This window comes from Athene noctua, chromosome 3 (genome assembly GCF_965140245.1).
Source record: "Athene noctua chromosome 3, bAthNoc1.hap1.1, whole genome shotgun sequence".
Classification (NCBI taxonomy): Eukaryota; Metazoa; Chordata; class Aves; order Strigiformes; family Strigidae; genus Athene; species Athene noctua.
In genome coordinates, this window is record NC_134039.1 from 76,468,687 (window position 1) to 76,493,752 (window position 25,066).

Below are 25,066 nucleotides of genomic sequence, written 5' to 3' on the forward strand. Positions count from 1 at the left end.
TGGAGGCATAGGAAGCACTTCAATCTAAAATGGTGTTCGTGACATTCATATGTCACTTCTTAATCTAAACTAATGAAGCTAAAGCAATTTCTGGTTCTCAGCAGAATGTAAGTGATCTAATCACACATATTCCATCTGTGATAAACTTGATTGGCTTCTATAATTTTTTATGATCAAGGATTGAAAAAGAACTAGAAGTTTTGATCCAACAAGGCCAGAATAAAAAGGCTATAATAACCTAATAATCATCACTTAAAAAGTAATAAACAACTATTTGTACTTTCAGCTGCAAAATGGAAGAAAATTGTTTGCTTTCCTGGTATTTAACTTATTACATTTTACAGAATTATATTGATTCCTTCACCTTACATACGCAGCCCAACACATACAACACATAGAGATAAACCAGTAACAATTTTGTTAGAGCTTAAAGTGTTCTTGGCATCTCTCAGTTCCCAGAAAATGGCATCTTTTGTCCATGTGGCCAGATCCTTTGTCAAGGCAGCATCTTTCCCTTAACATTTTGTATTTCTTCATCAGAAATCATTATGGCTGAATTTAGCATAATGCATCAAAGTACAGCAAGCTTCTGTTGCTGACTGCTCAGCATTTCTTGAACTTCTGTATTGCCAGTTGACCCACCACAAGTTGGAGAAAAACTGTGTCAGAAACCAAAGGGCTTAAAGTTCCCATTGATTTCACTCAGTCTTGCACAATTTGGTCATGAGATGAACTTGGCTGTATAGCAATTACATATTGTATAGCTACTTTTGATTACAATAGTTAACTATTGCGTAAGATATTAGAGCTGATGTAGGTTGACTAGCCTACAGCCTCAGTTTACAGGGAAAATTGTCCTGATTGCACTAAAAAGCCATTATAAAGTCGTGCAGACTCTTAGGTTTCCCTGCAACAGTAGAGAGAGGATTAGGAGCAAATATCCACCCTTTGGAAAAAGTAAGATCACTTACATGGAGAATGCTGTGAGGAAGCATGTTCCTTATATCCTTCCAAGTCAACATAAAGTCATAAGACATGATGGTTGCAGACTAAATATTTTTCAAAGTGCCCAAAATGTCTAAAGCAGAAAGACTATTTCTGTGTCTCTCCAGCATGGGAGGAGAGATCCTATGTCTCAGACACTCTGAACAAACCTATCAGTTGCAGAGGAGTTAGCATATAATTCTGTGCTATTAAAAACCCTAGCAAAGGGTTCTTAAGGGAGGTTTAATAAGGGGAGGGAGGAATGGATGGGGGGAAAACTTCTTTTAAGAAATAAATACCACTACTTTAAAATCTACTGCCACAAGATTGAAACTTCTCTATTCACATCTGTGCCTGTGTGGTTTTGACTTCTCAAGAGATTACTTTGTGCTCTTGACCGTATAGCAGCCAGGACTCCTTAACCCTTTTCCTACCCTAGTTACACAGAAGCAGGAGGTCAAATCCTGGCATCTGCCCCCATCCCAGGACCCTGCTGAGTACAGATCATAAACAGATTCTGAGCAGACTGAGTTGTACCTTTCTTTATATAAGCCTGTTTCTCCCAGATCCTTTGAGCAATTCTCTGTGGAAACTGAAAAGGAGCTTTCCAAATCATGTAAACTTTTCTCTCCATCAAGGAGATGGTCTGCCTCATGCTGGATCAGAGCTGTGATAGAGTTTTGGCCTCCTGAGATTTGCAAAACAAGGCTGAAGAGAATTTTAGCTGTACAAGTGCAAGACCTCAAGCTGATAACACATTTGCTGCGACAAAGTTTCCTTCCCCTCTCACACAAATGCGCATAAATTATGGCAGATATTCAGAGAGCAAGCCCAGTGCTTTACCCCACCAGCAAGACATTTGCAACTCCACCATACAAACAGGCCTTCCACAGGCAAATAGTATCATTCTCCAAGACATGATACTAATTTCTAACTGCAGTGGTTCTTAATTGGCAGTATCTTTTTTTTTTTTTTTTTTTTTTTTTTTTTTTGATGGTGCCTGCTAAGCAAACTCTAGAGGCAGAAACTTAAGCTAGAAAGAAACTATAGCAACTTATAATTTAAAAGGTCTTTCTTGCTATCTGGAGGGATTCCAGCCTTTTTATTCCTGGAACTCTATGAACTGTGCAAATTAACTAATTAATATTGAAGCATTCTAATAAAATAAGCATTTTAGAACTTGGAGTCAGGCAGCCTAGATTTTTCTTCTTATTGAAAAAACTTTTCTGAATTTTTACCACCAAGGGGAAAAAAATACATTATCCCAGGGGTTTGGGAAACTCATATAGGAAGAAGCCTGATGTAGACCAGGAAAAGCAGGTATTCCCATCCCAATACAGGGAACATACCTTCAAACTCTCCTTCTCACTGTACAGTCCCAAGGCCTGGAGGCATTGGGTGCCACAATCATAAAACTGGTTACTCTAGAGTGGTTCAGGATGTCCTGTCTTGTCCTTATAGCTATATTTGCCCTCATTCTCTAGGTCTGGAAAACTTTCCTAACAAAATGTTATCAAAACTACAGAGACTTCTTAGAAAGTATCAGGTTTGGTACCAAGAGTTTTCTGACATAAAAACAGTCCTGCAAGAGCACTGTTTGCTTTCTCTGGGTACAAAATTACTAAGTGCCTGAGTAACGCTCAGAGATAAATCTTGTTTCCTCTCCTGGGATATTTGCAAATGTATGAAAAGTAGTTTATGGATTCTAAAACTTCTAAAGAGATTTTATTTTGACAAATTATCAGTGGATTTGGCAAGTGTTTGGGCAATGCCTTATCACAGCAGTAGGAAAGTTTTGCTACTGACTACAGTAGCAATTATATCAGCTTTGTGGACACTTATTTTAGGGGTACTCACTCTCGCTCTCACTGAGTAGCAATGTCAGGCTGCCTTCAAAAGTCTGCCAAAAATATGTGCTTCATACCTCATATTGATGATAAAATAGCTTCATTTCCTTCTTGTTTGGAAATCTACAATCATCTGGAAAGTAAATGCAGCTCATGATTACTTTTTTGTCGTTAAATTTAGCTTTGATTTTTGTCCTTTTAGGAAGCTGTCATTTCAAATGGTACCATTGCTTTTGAAAATTGGCTTGTGCCAGGAAGTTCAGTTTACAGACAATTTTGGGTTTTCCATGTGCAAAATCCTTCCGAGGTATTAAACCAAGGAGCACGTCCACAACTTGAACAAAGAGGACCTTACACATACAGGTAAGCAAAGCCCCTTGAATATGTGATATGTCATATCAGAAGTTTTGTTAAAGTCAGAGAAATTTCTGCTGAGTTAAAATTTGTTTTTGAAATTCCAGTGTCATATTTTAGTCAGACTTGACAAAAATGCCTAAATTGCAGCTACACACAGCAATCATATTTTCTGTATTGGGTCTCACACTGGGAAAACCCATACAGAAACAAGTAATTGGGTGTGATGCTGCTTGCTCTTGTGAAAAATTAATGCTCATTACCAAGGTGCTTCCCACAACAAATACACAGGCATTGTTGTATTTGTTGCTGTTCATTTTTGGCGAACTTTTTTCATGGAAGAAAATATTCCAGGTCCTCTAAATCCAAGAGTTTATTTTATCACCCATGTATCACTCATTTACCTTAATATTTTTTTTTTCTTTGTTCCTTTATGAATTATTTTTAATCTATGGTTTTTCTTTTCTCAGTTTTTCCTCTGAAAAACATTTATTTTTCTGAATGTACTAGCTACGGCCTAGATGCAGCAGTCCCTCCCCATTCAGGGAAAATTTTAGTAATTTACTTAACTTTAAATATGATGCTGATATAGGACTAGTTGATGCTTCCTGAGTCATGAAGACCACTGCCCAGCTATCACTGGCATCCTTGTTATGAAATTGCTTTCCTAAAATGATATTTCTTTCTTGATATCTTTGGGGATGTATATTACATTTGCAAGATGGTTTTGCATTGCAGCATCTACATCTGAGATGCTTCGATGATTAAAAGATTTTTTATTTATCATTGGAAATAGAGAACTCTTGGTTCGTAGAGTACCTGGGAAGACATAGGAAATGGTTACACAGGAATCAGGAAACTAACCAGTCATAAAATACTGCAGAAGGTGAATTCCTACCAAACAGAAATGTTTACTTTGGTGGTGGTGATGGTGCCTATTTTCTCAGGGATAAATATCTGCCAGAAGCCTAGATGAGAATGTGTAAGAAATGATGGCTAGAGCTCTTCTCACTGTGCAGTCATGCTCACCTGGGATATGGGGTCTACTTGAATCACTGTGACACTGAGTCTCTCTCTCAAACTCCCTTTAAATATTTAATAATTTATTACAATGTAGAACAATTGGCCTGGAAAAGGCAACTGTCCCCATGATTCTGTTGGGAAACTTTGTTTTAGGTCTTTTGTTTCCAGTTAGAAGTAATATTAATCAGAAGAAAAATCTCCCAACATTCATGTAGGTGCTCTACACATTAGACAATTTAAATGACATGCACAAAAAACAGCCTTGAGAAGCCAAGATGCAGCTGCTTTTGGGGTAAGGCCCACCTGCACTGGCTACATCTGTACCATGGGGAAATGCTTTTTGAAGCTTTTGGTCCCCCTGTGCCCAGGCTGGAGGTTCTGACAGAGTACCCTGAAGATCCCTGCTGGGATGGAGCTGGGACAAGCTTTGTGGACCCACAGCACAGGCTAAGTCATATGATGCTGCTGGATGCTGCCCCAGCAGAGAGGTCAGCAAGAGGATGGGGACCTGAAGAGTTGAACAGTAGCTCAGAGATTTGTACCTTAGTGATCTGCTGAGAGGGCATGCTTGAGAGGTTTATGAAGATCTCAGTGGAGCTAAAAGGCTGCTTGTAAATCTCCACATGCATATGAAAAGTCATCGAAGTGACTCCCATTATGGATCTAACTTGTAATCTTTTTTGTTGCAACACAGGCTTATAAGAGCAAAACTTGAGAGTGTTTATTAACCATTCTGTGTTATCTCCTAATTACAGGCAACCATAAGAAAGCTTAGGAAAAAAAGTGACAAAACATAATTAATTTAAAACAAAATATAAGAACATACAAGGTCTACTATTGAAATAAAAACTAAATATTTGTTTTTATTTTATTATCAAGAAAAAAAATTCTATTAGGCATTAAGAAAATATTTCCAAAAGAAAAATATTTTACAGAAAATGGAATTTTTACATATATTCAAATGAAAAGTTTATAATCCTTTCAGTGGTTATAAAATGTTTGATGTTCATCTACAAAAATATTCAACTTTTCAAAAAACTTCAGTCAGCCATGGTTATGTGCTGTCTTGAAAATAAAATGTTTAAAATATTCAATGTTTTTATTTTGTATTTCAAGGGTGCGATATTTACCCAAAGAAAATATCACAGAAAACTCTGATGGCACAATATCCTACATGTTGCCTAACATTGCTCGTTTTGAACCTGATATGTCTGTTGGGACAGAAAATGATACCATCACGTGCCTCAACCTTGCTGTTGTTGTGAGTAAAGAAACAAACCCCTGGTGTGCACATTCAAATGTTGAGATACTGGAGGAAATAGGGAAGAAGTTAGCATTAGTAATACTGAAACTACCACAGGATATGTTTTCTCTCTATGAACTCAGATGACATGAGTGTCAGCTACTCTCTGGATAGCTGTATTACTGTCTTTTTTAAAAAAATAAAATTCTGAGGGTGTATTGCATATATATTAAGGTTTCCTTATATTCCCAGGGTAATCTTAACAGTAAATGAAAATTGACTTGTTCCTGTCAAGGGAAGCAAAGTCATCAGTTTGGATGGGATGTGTCAAAAAGCATCATCCTATTCAATTTTAGTGTGGGAATGAGTCAAGAGTTTGTGGATGGATTCCCTTTCTGTGTGAGGTACAGCATGAACAGTACAAGACAGACTTGCCATACCCTTTCCATAACATCCTCAGTCCGGCTTTCCAGGGGAGGCTGTATTAAATCCCATGCTCAGTGTATGCATGGCTTTGCTGCCCCAGCTGCTTGCTCCCCGTGGTGCCCCTCAGCACCACTTCAATGGCATCCCCTGAGCTCTCCTGTCCTACTGAGATGTTAGTCCTTCAGAGAAAAGCACGGGAGTCCCTACCTAGAGTAGTGCTAGAGTCTTTTCAGTCCAAATGTTTGTGTGTTGTTACAGGCTAAGAATGCTTGCCCTTGACTGATGTTTACAGTTTTCATATTTATATTCAGCCCTGAGAGTGTTGCCTGATTATCTTCCACTAACTCTGTAGCATCAGCGTGTGAGTGTTCAGGATCACTGTGAGAGGGTGGGTGCTAGGGACAGAGTGAAGAGATGGCTTGGTGTTAACATGATACAGAATCACAGAATCAATCACAGCATCATAGAAGAGCTCATGTTGGAAGGGACATCAGAAGATTATCTGATCCAATCTCTTCTGAGAAGGGGAGCCCAGATTAGATTTTTCTAACATCCTATCCAATTGCACCTTGAAAACCTCCAGTGTTGGGGACTCTACAATGTTCCAGTGACTAAATGTTCTCACTGTAAAAGATTTCTTTCTTCTACCAAGATGAAACCTTTCCTAGTACAACTTGTACCCGTTGCCCCTTGTCTTCTCCATGTCACTCCTTGTAAAGAAAGAGCCTCCATCCTCTTTGTAGCCACCCTTTAAGTACTGGAATATTGTGATGAGATCCCCAGAGCTTTCCCTTCTCTAGGCAGAAAAGGACTTAATAAATAAAGGTGATCGGCCTTATTCAGACCAGATATATTATGCCTGTGTCCTAATTTAGGCCCACATCTCTCTTTTGAAAAGCTGTTAATACTTCCTTTGCTCAGAGTCCTTCATGTCACAGCATTAACTAACACTGCTTAGCTCCCACACATGGAGCTTGCAGCTCTCTATGGGTCTAAGCATCGGCTCATGCCTGTAAGTAACTGTGTCAGGGGATATGGAAACAGAGGATTCAAGCCCCATTTTGGTGTTCAGAAACTATCTCATTTGACAGCACTGACTTCAGACCAGTAGAGCCCACCTTTTATATTATAGCCTTGTCATCAAAATGCTCACAAGGGAATTCAGAGATGTTTTTCACGCTTTCTTAACCCCAAGGGGATTGAGCCCACATCTCTGTCTCATAATACTGTCACATCTATGCTTTCTGCTTTCGAGTTCAGACAGAAGTAAAAGATTCATGGGATTAAGGAAGAAGAAATGAGAGCAAAAGAGACCCTTCCATTGCTATCCTGTAGTGTTAAGTACAAAGAGATGGCCTACTAACTGAGCACTAAGAGAATCACTTGTTTTTACACAGATTTACTTATCAAAATTGTTACAATTTCCTGCTTCACCAGACAGGCCAACATAGAGAGTTTCTGTTTGCTTTTGCAAGTTATTCATTGCCTGTAGGGACTTTATGCCTCTGGGAACATTCATTACAATTACTACTGGCAAATCTACATTATTCTTCATTGAATTAAGTTATCCATTATTTAGAATTAAAGCTGTTCAGAAAGAAGGACTTGTTTGTTGCAAATATATATTCTTTCTAAGTAAAGAAATAATGGAGATTCAGCACTTGTTCAGTTTTATGCTCTCTGTGTATTGCTGCTAGCATAACAGCAAATCTAAACCACTTATCTAAGCCAGTAAGTGACAAGGCTTGTATATTTTCACTTACATGTTTATAGTGCTAGTGTGTTTGAAGTATGTGACATATGGAGGTGACAGAAGAGTTAGAAAACCATAAGTGGTACAACCCATGTTATACAGATAGGGATTTGCGATTATTGCTTGGAGCTATTCAAAAGCTGTCTGGCCATGGTCCTGGGCAACTGGCTCTTGGTAGCCCTGCCTGAGCAGAGGGGTTGGACCAGATGACCTCCAGATGTCCCTTCCAACCTCAACTGTTCTGTGATTCTGTGATTAGGGCTGATCTAGTGAACTCATGTAAGCAATAAAGACAAATTTTCTGCTTTTGTATAAATTACACCCAGTATTGTTTTGTTAAGGAGTATCACTTTTAGAAACTTAACTTACAGTGAGCTGCACCTCTGGAAACTGGTATTGCCACAGATTTCTTGGAGTCAGTCTCTGGGTTTTTGATCCAAAGCACATGCAGAATTTTATGCTAAACATGAATTTTATTGCTGTTGTAGGCTGCACCTGCCTTGTATACAAACACTTTTATACAACTACTATTAAATACTTGGATTAAAGCTTCTAAGTCACAGATGCTGCAGAACAGAACAGTGAAAGAAATACTGTGGGGATATAAAGATCCCTTCTTAAACAAGGTCCCCTTCCCCTTGGACCCAGTTGTGGGAGTCTTCTACCCGGTAAGTGAAACTAATGAAGAGGCAAAGCCTTCAGTTATCATTCTGTGAATAAAAATTAAGTCAGCTGCTGTGAGGAAGAAAAATATGCCAATGACAGAATCTGGTTCAGTACTTTTAACTGTTACTCTTTTTTCTTGTGTCTGTTACAGTATAATGAGACATTGGATGGACTTTACAAAGTCTATACTGGGAAAGAAGATATTGAAAAAACAGCAATAATTGAAAGCTATAAAAACAAAAGGTATCATAACATTGTATAATTTAAAAACATACATATTTTCAACATACATATATTCACTAAGAGCTATAGATAAATGGAAAGTCTTCAATTCAAAGGAAGCTGCATCAAGCCCTGGGCTTAGCAAAACCACCTCTCTCAGCTATTGATGGTTCTATTAGGAGATCAGATTTAAGACAGTTATTAATTATTTGATACTAGTAGTTACTTCTGTTTTGCATACTTACTGGCTACATCCCTTTCATCCTATTCTAACAGATCATATAGATTATCTGAATAAATGAATGAACATCTCTGTTGTCTGACTTTGCTAATGGATCAGGATTATACTGGAGCAGTTGTATTTAGGAATACAAGTAATGAAATGGATTACATGGTACAATATACTACATGCAGCATGACTTCTTTTTTATTTTAAAGGAATCTTTCATACTGGGAAGGACACTGCGATCTGGTTAACGGCACAGGTGAGCCTATTAAAGCTTTTTAACTTATTTCTTGATATGGCAAGGGAATAATGAGATGTGATATTTAAGTTAATTCCTTCAACACTTATGTCTTCTGTATATTAAATGTCTGTATAAATATGAATGTATACATGCTACTACTACTATGCATGCATATGTATCTGTTATAATATATATATAGTATGATATTGTACATTATTTTATATATACATGTACACACACACTCTTCAGCTAGAGTAGATATGGAAGAAACACAACAAAAAAAGTCAGTTCTCTCCTACTAATTATCTTTATGGTACAACATAACTAAGATTCTTTTTCTTTGATATAGCATCTGAAAATTATCTTTGCATTCTAATAATGTACATTCATTTACAGTGTTGAAAAATAAAATTAAGTGCACCAGAATGGACAGAAAAGATTTTTACTGAGATATGAAAAGAAATCAAGGTGACAAAGGAAAGGGCTGTCAGACAGGTGGTTTGGAATGAATAGGAAAGGATGAATAAACTACAGAAGAATATTTTTGAATTTGTTTCTGGAATGCATATGAAAACAATTGAGTTGTTAAGATACATTTGCTCAAGATGATAATTTTCTTCTTGATGAGTGAAAGCATCACTGTGAGGACACCACAATCTGTTGAGCTAAGGCTGGCAGATGTCATGATGGAGGCTTTTGCAAAGAGCTGTAGGCCTTCAGTGGGCGAGTATCAAAACAATCAGGGTTTTGGGCTGTTGGTTTGTTTTGGGGTTTTTTAAATTTTATTTTCTGTGCTTCTTTACCTGTTATAGATAATTTTCCTTATAACCCAGAGCATGTGGCAAGTTATTCTGAAGTATTTGAAATACGTCATAAGAAACTGACTTTCTAAAAGTCTGTGAATCAAGAAGGATTAGTTCCTTTCTAAACCGTGTAATTAATTTTAAAGGAGGTGATATTTTCTTAGGTTTTGAGACTTTCTTTCTTTTTTATGGAGCCTGAACCCTTTTTTCCCAGGGTCAGCTTTTTGGTTTTTTTCTTCCACAGCCGATGGAGTAGACATACTCAACTAACTAGACTAAGAACTCTAGGACAGTGAAAATGTGGAGCTTTTCCTTGTTAGCAAAGGTTATCACCCAGTTTACAAGAGCATTCGGTGTGACTGCTCAGGAAAGACTGTATTTAGAGAAGCAGCAGGTTTAAAAAGTCTTGTAAGTAAGTGTGAGAATTCCTTCTTATCTTATAAGTTTTCACACCAAAGCGCAACATGTATAGTATAAGTAAATATCTAGATAAAAATATTAAGAAATATTCTTGTATGGAGCTTGAAATGAGTTCATGTTTGCAAACTTTCCAAGAGTGCCAAGATGTAGAAATAGAGTGTGTGTCTAGGATGATCTTGGAACTTCTTTAAGAAAAAGTGCTTCTGTCAGCAGTGGGCAAGTGGCAGTATGTAATTTAGCTTTCTTGCTCTTGCCAACTAGATTCAAAGATATGACAGATGTTTTCAATCCTTTGGTTATGGTTGCTGACTAAGAAACTAAACAGAAATTGTATCAAGAAGTAACAAATGTACTGGTTAAAGGTTTGTTACAACACCTTGTTCAGGAAAAATGGCACAGCCTTCTTACTTAACTCTAGAGGCTTGCAGTGCAGAAATATGCATCTGAACTGGCTGTCTGTGTTCTTTTTATAATGAGTGGAGAAAAAGACATCACCAAAGTCCTATTCCTCTGACCTATTATTCATGTCTACCATGGGCTGTGCCCTAGAAGTGCTTCCTTCTCTCCATTATGTCACAACTGACAAAGAGGTCAGCTGGAGCAATGTTTAGGGGAAAAACTGTTTAGCACTAATTATTAAATAGGCACTTCTGAAGTCTAAAGCTGTGGTTTTTGTAAGGCTGAGTGCCATAACTGCAGATGAACCAAGCATCTCTAGAAAGGTTTAGCTTTTTAGACTGCATAAACCTTGAAGCAATGGCAGCAGGTATTGGGATTTGTATTAAGGAGGACTGGGGTTTGTATCCTCTGTTTTGAATGGGTTTGATAATACAGGTTCACATCTGTAAAAAAAAAAAACAAAAACCCAAACCCAAACAAATAACTGCCATAATTTGGCTTGCTTTCAAAAGCAATTCAGTCCTCATAAATGACTCATTCTGTTTACCTTTTACACAGCTTTATAGGAAAGTAACAGCCGAGTATTGAGCTAGAAATTAAATCATGTCTTCTAAGTGGAATTGCTTTCAAGCTGTTATTTTATTTTATTCACAGACGGGGCGTCATTCCCACCGTTTGTTAAGAAGGATCAGGTACTGCGTTTCTTCTCCTCCGATATTTGCAGGTAGGCTGGTCCCTTCCTTGTGTGCGTGCACACCGGTGTGTGCCACCCAAATGCTCTTTCGTTTCAGAGGGCAGCTGCAGTGGCTCTGCTTGGGCTCAGGTCACTGAGGCAGTTCAACAGAAACATTTCAGCTAAATACAAGTAAATTTGTAAGACGTGCTTATGATTCAGAAAATTATTCTACCACTTTTATTTATGTCAAGTAGCAAGCTATTTTTGGTGGTTTTTACTTCAGCCAGTTACAGATGTATAATTCAGGTATATCTGACACTGCTGTGAGCTGTTACAGATCTATGAAAGACAATGAGGGTCACAGAGTTCCAGGTCTTGAACTTCTTCGAAGATCAGGACCCAGTCTATAACCTGCCTTACTTGGTCTGAGAAGGAATAGGTACAGCAGGGTTCAGTCAGGCCCATCTTTGGCATTTATGCAGAACATCATCTATACAGAACTGGATTTAGCGTCATCCACGAGATACTCAAAATTGTTTTCTCACAGGATATTTTTATGTACTTACAAACCATCAAACCTGCTTAATACATCCCATATGATGGCTTTTCAGTCTGCTGCTTCTGCTGCAGCTATCCAGTGTCCCTGATTTCTCCAGTGGGATTGCTGAAAGTAATGTTAAAAGATTTAAAGTACATCACACTGTGTTTACTTTGGGAGGTTTTGACCCCTTTATTTATTTTGCTGCTTGGAAACAACTACTTCCTTTTTAACTAGGTTTAATGTGGGGCATTTGCTTTGCAGACTGTTTGTTTATAAAGATCCGTGTTTTTACATGAAGTTAATTTTTTTTTTTTTTGTTAGGTAATTGTATCCCCAAACTGGAAAGCATTTCACAAGTCATAGAAAAGGGAAATCTATGCAGAGGAGAAATGATAAAATTATTTGGACTGATTGCACACAGTTTGAGAGATCCCTCTGGCCATTTATTTCTCACAATTAATGAACAATGAAGAAGGACAGTCATAATTGCCCAAAGGTCATTCTGAAACAGGGTTATGGAAAATGATTCTGTCCATGTTGCGAAACCCAGAATGCTTCTTTTGTTTGGCTGCAATGCAAACTCTTGTTGATCTGTCTAACAACCATAGCTCTTATCATTTGGTAATATATCGGCAAAAAGAAGCTTAAGTGGTATTCTGATTCATATGCCATGGAATAAGGTTATATGCAGAATGTTGCCTGCATCATAAAGCTTAGATTAGTATCATCAGGTCAGCATAAACCTATAGCAGAGCTGATTTAAACTGATAAGTATCTCCACTGTAGTAAAAAAAATTTCATAATAACAGTGGGTGTAGAAGTGTGTAGGGAAAAGAGCTCTTAATTAGTTGGTTTTGTGTATATTGTTTATTGTTAATATTAGTAGTTTTATCTGTCTTTTTGTGCACTGTCATGCTCACCTCTGAGCTTGGACATTCTTTTGTGAAAGAGTGGAATATTCTCCCTTGCAGAGGAACACTCCTACAAACTCCTGAACAATGTGAAGAAAATCTGGACACTGGGTCCCTGGAGCGCTTGTTTCTTTTAAGAGACAGACAGTTGAGGGATCCTTAAGGAGTATTGCGACAAAACCAGATTTTTAATTGGAATGACTGAAACATTTCTCCTCTGTTATATTCAGATCGATCTATGGAGTTTTCCAGAGCAAGCAGGAAGTGAAGGGAATCTCACTCTACCGTTTCACAGTTCCTCGTGAAGCATTTGCATCACCTGCTGAAGTTGGAGATAATTATTGCTTCTGTACAGATGAAGTCATATCAAAGAACTGCACATTAGGTGGAGTCCTAGACATCAGTGCCTGCAAAGCAGGTATAGCAGTGACACGGTACTGCCAGGCAAGACATTTAACTGGAGAGAAAGCACACGTCCTGTAGCTGAGGTGTTACTCTAAGACCCAGAATGTTCGTGTTTGTGAATTCTTGCACAGATTGCCTGTGACATCTTTTACATTTCTGCAGCCTCATTTCCCAAAATGAGGACTATAATATTTCTGTATTTTGCATAGTGCTATGCAAAATCGTGATACTACAGATTGTGTACTGAAGCTGCAGGAATGTTATGTATAGAAAGGAAAGGAGAAGGCACTGTATAAAAGCCAGATAGTCTTGTATTTGTGATAATTGTGTACATAACTATATACACATGCAGAGACTGAGAGACACAACTGGCTTTGTTTAGTATCAGTATGATAAATATATACAGAGTCTGCATTTGGACAGCATGGGTTCCCTTCAGGCTTGCTTTCTACTAAAACAAGATCATGAAAGTGGGGGAAAACAGTGACAGCCAAGTCCTCACCTCAGCATGAAACTGGGAGCACTGCCAGCTCCACAGTGTAGACACAGACAAGCAGGATTTGTAACTACAATTAATTTCACCATGCAAATTTTCCTCATGACAGTAGAATCAGAGAAAAGCTCAATTATTTTGGTGGGGGTTGAGACTATTAACAGTTTTATGAGGACAGTGTGTCTATATAAAAAACTATGTTTGCATGGAAAATGGCTTCAGAAGATGAAGACTGAAACAAGGCTTAATGATTCAAATGAGTTTGTTTTTTTCAAATAGGAAAACCAGTATTTATCTCTCTTCCGCATTTTCTTCATGCAAGTGATTCTATATTGCATGACGTTGAAGGCCTGAGCCCCAATGAGAAGGAGCATGAGACGTTTCTAGATATAGAGCCTGTAAGTCCAAATATTTAATCCTTGTAACTCAGTAAGCTTGCAATGTTTAAATTTAATTGTAGTAGGCTTTTATACCAGAGGGATGAGCAGAAGATACAATATCTTCGTGCTCGCTTTTGGAAGATCTGCTCACAAAAGTGTTATGGTTTTAGCAGGGGAAATTTAGAGCAGAACTTTGTCTCATTCTGACCTTCAAAGTTTGGAAAATAAGTTTTGATTTTTCCTTATTGGGAATGTGGGATTAAATAGATTCTGCAGACTTTGAAGTATGCTATAGCTTTTCTATGACCAAGTATTATGAGAAAATTATTTTCTATGAAAGTGCTTCTGTTCCCTCTAGACTTTTTTTTTTTTTTTTCTATAGATATTTTGGTATAGTTACTATCTCAATTTAAATTAAATATACAGCAGTTTATTTCCAAGAAATTTTCTAGAAGTCTGAACAGACCTAACATAGTCTTTGTGACTTGGATTGTCCAAGAGAACTCTCAAACTAAACGAATTTATAACAGCTCTGATTTTGATTGCCTCCAAATATACCTCTACTTCTGTTCCAGTATTTCAGATTCTTAACTTTACATGTATTTACCAAAGTTTTCTGAATTGTGTGATGAGTTCTAAGGTTCTAAAATTTTATTTTGCTCTGAATTTGGATGAAAAGGTAAAATTCAGGATTTCTCACTAAAATATTTTTTGTCATATAACTTGACAGTTATGTAACTTCACTGAGGAGATCCGAAGTTAAATCTTTGTTTTATCCTATTTTGAATAGAACCATAAACTCATATTTCCTAAATCTGATATGAAATTTTCAAGAATCATGCCCTGTCTTGTTTTTGTGGAGGACAGAAGAGAAAAGAAGGAGATGAATAAAAGATCTGACCTTTGTTTTGATATGTTTGTTCTGATATAAAATGTTTGGTTTTGGCCATATGCACGTTAAACATCCTTCTTATTGAAAAAGAAAATTTAGCTAGTTTCTGGTGGAAAAAATCCTCTAAAACATATTTATATATGAAACATTTAATGACTGCTTTTTAACTTTTTTTTTTTCTTTGATTTAATTGCAAATTACAGAACTAACTATGGTAAAGCCACAAAATCAGAACTTCTGTAAGAAATGAGACACCCTAGAAATATTAAAATTTCATAAAAATTGAATCCTTCAAAATGTATGGATAAAATAATATCAAACTGTTTTTCAACACAGTCCATGTTCTAGGTTTAAACATCAAATTCAAGAATTTAAATTCATGTGGTGTGGTTTTTTTGTTTTGTTTTAGATCACTGGTTTTACACTACAGTTTGCAAAAAGGCTGCAAGTAAACCTACTTGTGAAGCCTGCACCAAAAATTGAGTAAGTACTATTTCATTATTTTGTTTTTTAAATACTTTTTTCAAGACGGCTCATTGGTCTACAAGAGTGTCAGTAGAAATCGCTGGTACAAGAATAAATAAAAATACTTTCCCAAAGCCTTTTCTTCTGTATTGCAAAAATTTCAGTCATGACTTTCCAGAGAAAATAAACTTCAGCAAAAGGGCAAGACTTCTTGAGCGAGGCACTGCCCAAGTTTTTTAATGGACATTTGATTTCCCCACAGAAGCCTACAAGGCAACACGTTATTGAAAATAACATTCTTGCAAAACACAAGTGGGGGCCATGAGGATGAACTAGAAGGCAAAATATATTTTCGGCAATAAACCCAATGAGAGAGAGCATTTATGTGTGCTATGTCACTAGACGGATTTTATCACAAGGATTGACAGGTCTCTAGTTGTTTCTTTTCTCTTCATTGTCCCAAATGTACATGTAGAGATGTGCATTTTGGGATCCTATACCTCTGGCAGGTGAACACCACACAGATCTTCAGACCCTCCCACCAACACCTAGCTGTGTCCAGCCTTTCTTCTTTCTGATTACCCACATATGGAAGACTAGAGAGAAAGAGATGGTTACGTGATATGTAAAATCACTGTTAATTGTAGGTTGTTGGTTTTTGGTTTTGGTTGGGTTTTTTTTTTTTTTTTTTTTCAGTCCAAAACTATACTAAATAGGTACATCTGGAATGTAGAAATGTAATTAGAGAAGAAAAAAAGTTTAAGTAGAGACTGGAATTATGCGCCAAACTAAAGATAACATGGTGTACTTATTTTCTCATTTCAGAGCTCTATCAAAAGTTCAAAAACCTTATATTTTTCCTCTTCTTTGGCTAAATGAGGTTAGTATATGTTCTGTCTATAATCTTCAGAGTTTTAAAAAAATGCAAAAAACCAACTTGACCTGTTTTTTTCAGTCTTGGTGCCCTGAAACTGAGCAGTTAATCTCATGCTAAGATTTGCACACACCAAGAATATATTCAACAAGTGAGGGCTTGCATGCTTACTTTTCACTGACATTTTTCTTGCACTCTTTCAGTCTGCTGTCATTGGAGATGCAAAAGCAGAAATGTTCAGAAATAAAGTCACCAGTCGGGTCCAGATGCTGAGTGTGCTGCAGCTGGTGTTAATGATCGCAGGTTCTGTGCTGTTCCTCGCATTCATGGGTTCCTATTTCATATGCAGATCAAAGAAATTAAAATAAGTAAGTAAGTACTAACAGCTCAGTCCTCAGTAGTAACTTTTCCTCAGGGTTTCAAGAAGTTCAGAATCATTACCTGTTTAGCTGTTCTTATTTTTAAGTGCAGTTGTTCTGTGGGAAATCATCCAGATAATTTAGTTAATGTTTTCAAATTCTCTACCCAGCCTTAATTTTCAGGATGCTCTTAACACGCCTAGGAGAAGGTACTGGAAATTATATCAGAAGACCAACATTTTATTTTATTCCAAAGCACAACATGATTGTTGTGAGTTTATGAAAACAGGCATTTTATCCAAGACTGATAAACTGTTCAGAAGTGCCCTCTAGTACTTCTCTGGGACAGAGGCCACACAGCTGCAGTTTCCTGTGCTCTTCCAGGACATACCTCTATCTGGGTTCAGACAATCCACTGTAAATCACATTTTTTATTGTGTTGGATAGGGTTTCTCACTTCTTTCTCTCAGTCACACATCACTGTCATGTTAGTCTAAACATCTCCTTAGCATACCTAGCCCACTAAGACTACATATACTCCCATCATGGATAGAATAACGAAGTGGTGGATTAATGCAGTAACATCATCAGTTGGGGTTGTTCAGCCTGGAGATGAGAAGGCTCTGGGGAGACCTTATAGTGGCCTTCCAGTACTTAAAGGGCCTACAGGAAAGACGGGGATGAACTCTTTATCCGGGAGTGATAGGACAAGAGGGGACTGTTTTAAACTGAATGAGGGCAGATTTAGATTAGATACAAGGAAGAAATTCTTCACTGGGAGGGTGGTGAGGCCCTGGCACAGGTTGCCCAGAGAAGCTGTGGCTGCCCCCTCCCTGGCAGTGTTCAAGGCCAGGTTGGACGGGGCTTTGAGCAACCTGGGCTAGTGGAAGGTGTCCCTGCCCATGGCAGGGGGTTGGAACTAGATGATCTTCAAGGTCCCTTCCAACCCCAAACCATTCTATGATTTTATGATCTAGGGAAACAAACATTTTTGGAGTGATTTAAAGAAGTGCAGAGACACGAATGTTATGGTGAGTAGCAAAGAGATATTTTTAAGACAAAGATTTACCTCATCACATGCTGAATTCTTGTTTTATTTCACTACAGGTAACAAAAGACTTCAAAAGGAGTCAATGTTTGATAGAAATTGCAGCCAAGCAGCATGTTAAAATTCAGAGACAAAAGATATGATTCAAGGCACAGTCAATCCACATGCTATGGAATTCAATATGCTTTTCCATTTTGAGAAGACCAGCTCACTAATCCAAATAAGCTGATGTTTCCAAAGGTCCACATTTCTGACATCACTAAAGAGGCCACCATGGAAACTATGCTTTCAGATAACTTTGATTATTTGTAACCTTGTTACAAATTTTAAATGACATCCAAGCAGACTGAAGTTGAGGTGCAGTTTGGATTTTAGTCCACCTTCTGCTATTTATGCAACCTGCTACTTTTTTTCTTCTGGGATTTGCAAGATGAAAGCTGTTTGCTGATGTTCTGTCTCTGAGCACAAACTGGGAATGACTCCACCTTTAGGCTCATGCTGTGCTCTAGATGCTCTCATTGCAATGTTTCTTTCTGTTCCTTCAAGGAATGAAAGCTGCTGCAATAGAACTGCTCTCTGTCCTTTATTCAGGGATCTGAATTGCATTGAATGTGACGTTTATTATGTAAAGTTACTAACCGTAATACATGAAGTTAATAAAAGACTTACTAAAATATGTGGTTTATACATTTTATATGGAGATGGCTCATAGACACACCACAGTCATTCATATGTTGATGGAGCTCGTCAACATTTGCCCCCACAGCTCTAGTAATCTGAACCACTCCCTAACTACCAACCTGCTCCACTGTTCTTTCTGTTGCCTCCCCTGTGCTTTTCTTTCTGGCTCTTGCTTGACCACCAGCCTCTGCTCTGCCTTAACCTCACTTCACCCAAGGCCTCCCTTAGAGAATGATCTGATATGTCACCGTTAACTTCAAGAGAAAATATTCCAAAATGCTCCAGACACAGAAAAGACTGAGATAATGATTTTGATCAAACATCAGAGCGTTCCACTTCCTTCCTGTGGAAGAAAATAAACCAAAACAGGTAACCCCAATTCATTAATGATAAACCATCTGTAACAAGGAAATTTGTGCAATCATTTGTTTAATGAGATGCATCAGCCTGTAGACAGGTAGCAAACACTGCCATCTGTGTAAATGGTTTACTTTTTCATTAATCTGAATGACATATCTTAGAAATGATTTTCAGTGAGGCAGATACTGAGTGTTGTGGGGTCTCTTCCCATGGATGCACTGAAATCAGAACGAGAGCACTAAGTTCAGCCTCAGTTCAGTCTGATGTTTGTAAGTAATGCTACAATGGACATTAAACCAGAAAGGTTTGTCTTGCTAGTAAATGACAGTATTTTTGGTCAAGTACCTTTAGGAAGTTTTCACCCTTTGGAAATAAACAGTAAAACCCAACTGACTAAAATGCTGTTGTTTTAATCCCATATTCTTTGTGGACAAAGTTGTGTAGCTATCAACAGAGTTGATGAATCACAGAAGTCCCAAGAGATTATTCATGAAAGCAAGATCTATGTGCTACATGGCTGCGAGCTGGAAACACAAAGTAACAGGGCAGGAGATGTGAAGGAGCCATGACACTGAAGGGAAGCTCAGCTCTCACTTAGAGAGCCTTTGCATTTAACTACTCATGGTGCTTTCTAGTCAATAAAACCCAAGACTTTTCTCTCATCTCTACATTACTGCTGCTGGCACATGTGATGTTCTGTTCCCATATTAGTCTGGGCACTGTTTGTCACAACTGAAGGCATCCCAAGCATCTTATGGACTGTCAAAAAAGTACGAGGACAGCTGAAGTCATTAAGACACCTTCTCTGACACAAGTACAGCTCTGCTTGTGGTTCAAGATCTGACACCAAGTTTTATAATAAAGCTAGTCTTTTGTGCCAGAATCTAACAGTGATATCTTTCCACGAAAGAAACAGCAGCAATGCTCCTGTCATTTTTGATACACTAGCATTTCAGCTTCTTTTTCTATGGCTTCAAGTCTATTGTCAGCAAGTTAGTGTTTGCTCTACTAGTAGTGTTTATGCTATGTGGTGCTCCAGCAGCAGTGATCCAGCAAGTCAGGCCATGATTTTAAATGTCTCAGGGCCCAGTTTTGCATGCACACAAATGCAGTTGTTGTTCATATGTATAATCTCATTGATCTCAATGCAGGTTTGGACTTCTAAACTATGTTCAGCACTTAGATTTCACATGAATTATTATTAGTAGTTATTTTGTCCAAAGCATCAGTTTCAGTTATTGTCAATTCATGTTATTAAGGTTAATGTTAAGTATTTACATTTGTTCAAACAGTGCAGGATAAACATTTATTAGAAATGTTAATGAACTCAATACAAATAAATAAAGCTCAAACTCTTCCTTCTGAGATCCTTATGTCTAATTGTAAATAAAGTCTTTTGTGTTGAATAATTAAGTCCTTGTGTTTCATTTTTTTTTGGTATTTTGGCTATGTTTCCTTTTCCTAGAGATCAATTTTATAAATTGATGAAAAAGTGAGCTTACAGCTAACTTTGTTATGTCATATTCTGGCACATCACAGCTGCTTAGAGGTGCATATCACCTTTAATGTTGCCACATGATATTTTATAAATACCAGTGATGCACAACATTTATGCTGTGGATTACAAAATGGAGGGGACTTTGTGGGCAGAGCTGAGCACCAGCATGTCTAAACTGTAGGATTTCTTAAAAAATCCCAGGAAACCAAGCTCAGAGAGAGACCTGCTTTCAATTCCCCGGGTTGGCAGCATGGTGCTAGCACATCCAGCAGCACATTACAACACCCTTTGCTGGCTCTGCTGGCTCAGCAGGCCAGGTGGGAGGTGAGCCTGGCTGCGCTCGTGCCTCACGTTCCCCACCCATCCCAGGTCCTTATGGGTGAAAACCACTGGTGAAAATCAGATCTGACCCAAGATCTAATAGCCCACATACTTACACCCCAGAGCAGGTGTGCCAGCTCTTGATCTCTAAGTGTAATTACGTTTTCAAAACCTTTCTTAAAACCTGTTCTTCCCACCTAGCCTACTAGTGTCTGTTAAGGCAATGTAAACATGCTATTACACCCGGAAAAAAAAAAAAAAAAAAAAGAAGAAAATTTATGTTTTCTCTATTCTTTTAACTGTAATACTAGGCAAGAACTTGTTTTATTCATGGGTGTACACATCGACAGTATTTAAAAAATAATACATTTAATAACTAGTAAAATACATTTACAGCTTTTTTTTTTCAGTAGTGATATAAAACCAAAAACCAAAGTGGCAAATTACTCACATCAAATGCAAGTCACATTTATAAGTAGATGCTATTAATTTTCTATTCTCTGTTCCCTCATTGCATGCCATATCCCTGAAGATGTGTGGTTGCACCCTCTCCCAGCAGTACGCAAAGGAGACAGGGATTTAGAGCCCACCCAGACACAGCCACATTGGGAATTTTCTCAGCTCTGTGTAAGAAAAGAGACCAAATGCTTTGCAGTAGGCGCCACCCAAAGGGCTTTCAGTTTTTCACAAGTTCTCCTGCTTCATTTCAGCATAGGCAGTCAAAAATTATGCTGTCTGAAATTCGTTGTTGCTTCCTTTGACAGTTGACATCACCAGAAATAATTACATCACTTTAAAAGTAGTGTGAGAAAAACCACATCCTGCATGTCAGCTGAATGACAGATGCAGCGCCAAGACAGAAATTTTGATGCCCATTAATATTCTGTAGTATTTTTCTAAGGCCAGGGTTTCTCTTGAGTTCTGTGAATTGCTGTTCTATGAAATATGTGCTTGATGTAACCAGGCACACCCGTATTTTTCAGGTCTTTCTTGCCCAGCATTGCTCATGCAAATCCAGGGATTTGTGGACAAATTAAGACTTACATATAGTCATGTGAGTGCTCTTTTATGTGACAGATTTTGGATTCACCTTAAACACATTTACAAGTTCAGCCCCACTAGAATATTTGCAAATAGGACTTGGAAAATTGCATTTTTGCCCTTACTTTTTTCTCATAGTTTTCCCTCATAATTTTTCCAAATGGAAAGCCCACATATGTGAATGCTTCTAAAGGTAAATGTCTCAACAGTAGTTTCTTTCATGATAGGAGCTAAAACATGATCAGCACCGCGAAGTAGCAGCAGAAGGTAAAAGCCTGCTGGAGCTGCAGATACTTTTGGGTACTGACATACAAATCCAGACACATGGATTTACCACATGTTTTTACCACAAATGTGGAAGACAACCCTTTTATCTTTTTACTGATCAAGCACTGTGTCGCCTTTGGAAATCAGAAGTTATTACTACAATTAACGCACATGGACACACACACACATATACATTGACTGTGATGTGGCAGCAGCTGCATTTTATTCTGCAGTCTTGACCAACTCAGTCTGGTTGTCTTTGGCAGGATAAATTGAAGAACATTGTTGACATTCAAAGACTGATACTAACATAAAACAAGGACAAAAGAAAGAACTTTAGGCAAAGCATATATTTTAATTCAACAAGTCAGTTCACTTAAGAGGTTAATTCAGGACATCTATTCCAGCCTCCATCTAATCTTCCAGGCAGCAGATGGAGACTTCCCTGAGCACCCAGAAGCATCTCCCACACAGCTGCATGGATGTACATGTATCTCCTGCATAAGGTCATTTGGCACTTAGTACAATCCTGAAGGAGCCGTATCTGAGGGATGTACATAATACTGCCAGCAGTAAAATTAAGTCAATAACTACAAGTATCAGCCAGAATATGGAATATGTGGGTTCCAAAAGCTCCTATTTTTATGTGAACCCATTTAGATCACACTAATCCTGATGAAGAGAGTATGCTATGATACAGTTTATTCCTCCAAATGACCTAAATTCTAAAGCCCTCAATGAAGATGTTTGCTAATCCACAAAGATGAAAGGGGTCTTGGCTCTGCTTTGGGTACTGGTTGAGAGACAGAGGACTGGTTTTGTGGTGATTTTAATTCTTACTGTATTAAAACCTGAAGTAGTCAAAAAATCAAGGACCAAATACTTTTGATCTCCCTTTCTAGCCAGGTGCAGGAACTATAACATAAATGCTAGATGCATCTTCTCCTTAAGGAAGGACAAATATGAATCACTTCTTGGCATTTAGATGATCTATTTCTTATCACACCAGCTTTTATGAATCCAGATGAAGAGCCAGATTTTACCCTGTGTTTGCCTGAATTCCTTCCTGTGGTCAAGTACCCCTTAGGCATTGCAGCACCAAATATCAAAACATTTAAGTACTTCTGTTTAAAGCTGCTTTGATCTGGAAGGGGCTGCTCTGTCTTGACTACATGAGTAAAGAGGCTGAATGTGCCAGAGGACAAGTTTTGCACAAAGATAAAGAAAGGCAAGTCTGCACAGATGGTTTAGCATGGCAATGCCTCATACCCCTGTAGAAAACTTTCAAGAGTGTATTTAGCTCGAAGTCTGATAAGAGTGCCTCTCTGTAATCTGTGTTTCACAGCTTCATGAACATGAGAGTGGTCAGTGGCCCTGGCTGTGGTGGTGGAGGGCACATCACACCACATCAAAGTCTCCCAGATAGCAGGTGATAGCTGTTATTCAGCAATATGTCTGATGAGTTTAAATCATTTGTGGTGGTGTCACCTTAAACTAATATATTTGACTTTGCATTTCAACCTCTCTGATGTAGTACACACAGGAGACAGTTCAAGCAACTATCTCCGATCAATCAGATCTGAGCTGAGACCTGTTAAATAGTTTTATGAATGTTAAAATCTTTGACAAGTGTTTAAATCACCTATTTGGTTTTCATCTGAAAAAGACTGGAAGTTCTCACTGTTGAAGAAAGGTTGATGAAATAGGTTTACAGGCACAACGATTTATTTGTGATGTCCATAACTCACAGTATGCAGCAACTGTAATAGTAACTCTTCTATCTGGGCAAAACAAAGACCAAACAAATGTACAAGGGAATGAGGGGAAAAGAGAAAAGAGAAAAAAAGAGAAAATGTGCTCCGACATGGCCAGCCTGGATGAGACGCGACATGGGTCCCTCCAGACAAGCATCCTCTTTAGGGCATCATCTCCAGTGAAGCACTGCCTGCAAATACCATTTTCAAAGTAACTGCAGTTACATCTTGACCTCACCATTGCTTTCCCTCCCTCATTGTGCTAATAGAGTTGACTGACATATGCTTCAGTGTGGGACAGATTTTGCAGCTCTAATTGGCTGCTGAGCCTTGTGTGTGTGTACATTACTGGGAAACGTTAATTGTCTATCTGAACAACTCTTATCTACTATGTTCTCTTGCTCCCTAATATATGCCTTTAAAAGTAGAATTTATGAAGTGGGGAGTGAAATGCAGAGGGAGGAAGGGCGGGCAAATCACATGGTGATGGCAATGACTTTCAACAAAGCTGAAATGAACAATGTAACACTCATTTTTGAGCGCCCCTGTGCAAGGCAATGAGGATAAGAGCACTCTGGAAGACCAGGACAGGGAGAACAGCCACAGATGCAGGTAGGGGTGTGCAGACAGATGGCTATAAAGTGAAAGGCAGGCTGCAGTACTCCACAAGGACAAGCCTGAACACAATAGGCCGTAGGTATTGCACAGGTTGGGGAAGCAGGAACATCAGATCACTAGTGAGTTTGTTGTCCACCAGCCCCTAAACTGTTCACTGCTGATACCCTACCAAATGTGGGTTGTGTGCTGTACACACGTGCAAGTGAACCAGGGAAAGCAGAAATGCTCTGAACAGTCTCAGCTGCCTAACTGTAAATTCAATATCTCTCAGAACACATAATATTTTTATTAACCGTTAATTTAGGAGGGTCTAGGTCTCCAATAGACTCCATATCATACCACTCATCCCTCTTGGATATCTCAAATATTCCAGAGCATGTCTTGTGAGAAGTCTTACTAGATCATTTTATAATCTCTTTCCATAGCTGTATTTTTCAGGACTGGGCTCATTACAGGAGGCCACAAAAGTCATGCAGGAGGCCAATCACGAAGACTTTTTGGCTAGCTTTGGCAGAATCCCCCTAAGACTGTTGACCTTTGCATATCCCCATCTCAGGTACCTCATCCTCCCTTGTTGAGCAGCCAAGTTACTGTCTTCATAGATATGGGACCAGGTACTTAAATCCTTTGCTGTTCTTGTTTCACAGCTGAGCCCTTTTACGGAACCTCCCCTAAAAATCTTTGTAGGCAGAAGAGTGAAATTAATGAAAAGAATACCCAGCTAAATAATTCAGGAGCAGGTTTATATTAACTTATCTTGTTTATCTCTTCTAAGTTTTGGTTTGGGTTTTTTTTTTAAGGTCACTCCTTGGATGTTCCAAAATACTATTTAAGAAGAGATGCTCTCCTGCAGCCTGAAACCCTGAATGACATGT

At 38.2% G+C, this 25,066-nt stretch overlaps 1 protein-coding gene across 5 annotated transcripts in view; it reads left to right on the top strand.

The window, feature by feature from the left end:
- The window catches only part of CD36 (CD36 molecule (CD36 blood group)), a 38,018-nt gene extending 17,917 nt beyond the window's left edge, over positions 1-20,101 (top strand). For 4 of the 5 annotated variants that reach the window (XM_074903413.1, XM_074903414.1, XM_074903411.1 and 1 more), the window contains exons 3-14: positions 3,034-3,194; positions 5,325-5,469; positions 8,119-8,298; positions 8,448-8,539; positions 8,957-9,003; positions 11,262-11,331; positions 12,966-13,153; positions 13,913-14,031; positions 15,315-15,388; positions 16,196-16,250; positions 16,448-16,612; positions 17,711-20,101. In XM_074903413.1, the coding sequence (XP_074759514.1) occupies positions 3,034-3,194; positions 5,325-5,469; positions 8,119-8,298; positions 8,448-8,539; positions 8,957-9,003; positions 11,262-11,331; positions 12,966-13,153; positions 13,913-14,031; positions 15,315-15,388; positions 16,196-16,250; positions 16,448-16,612 (1,296 nt within the window). In that variant the 3' untranslated portion in view covers positions 17,711-20,101. Of the gene's footprint in view, positions 1-3,033; positions 3,195-5,324; positions 5,470-8,118; positions 8,299-8,447; positions 8,540-8,956; positions 9,004-11,261; positions 11,332-12,965; positions 13,154-13,912; positions 14,032-15,314; positions 15,389-16,195; positions 16,251-16,447; positions 16,617-17,710 lie in introns of all 5 variants that reach the window. The other variant, XM_074903415.1, reaches the window with a different exon arrangement.
- Positions 20,102-25,066: the final 4,965 nt, after the last annotated feature.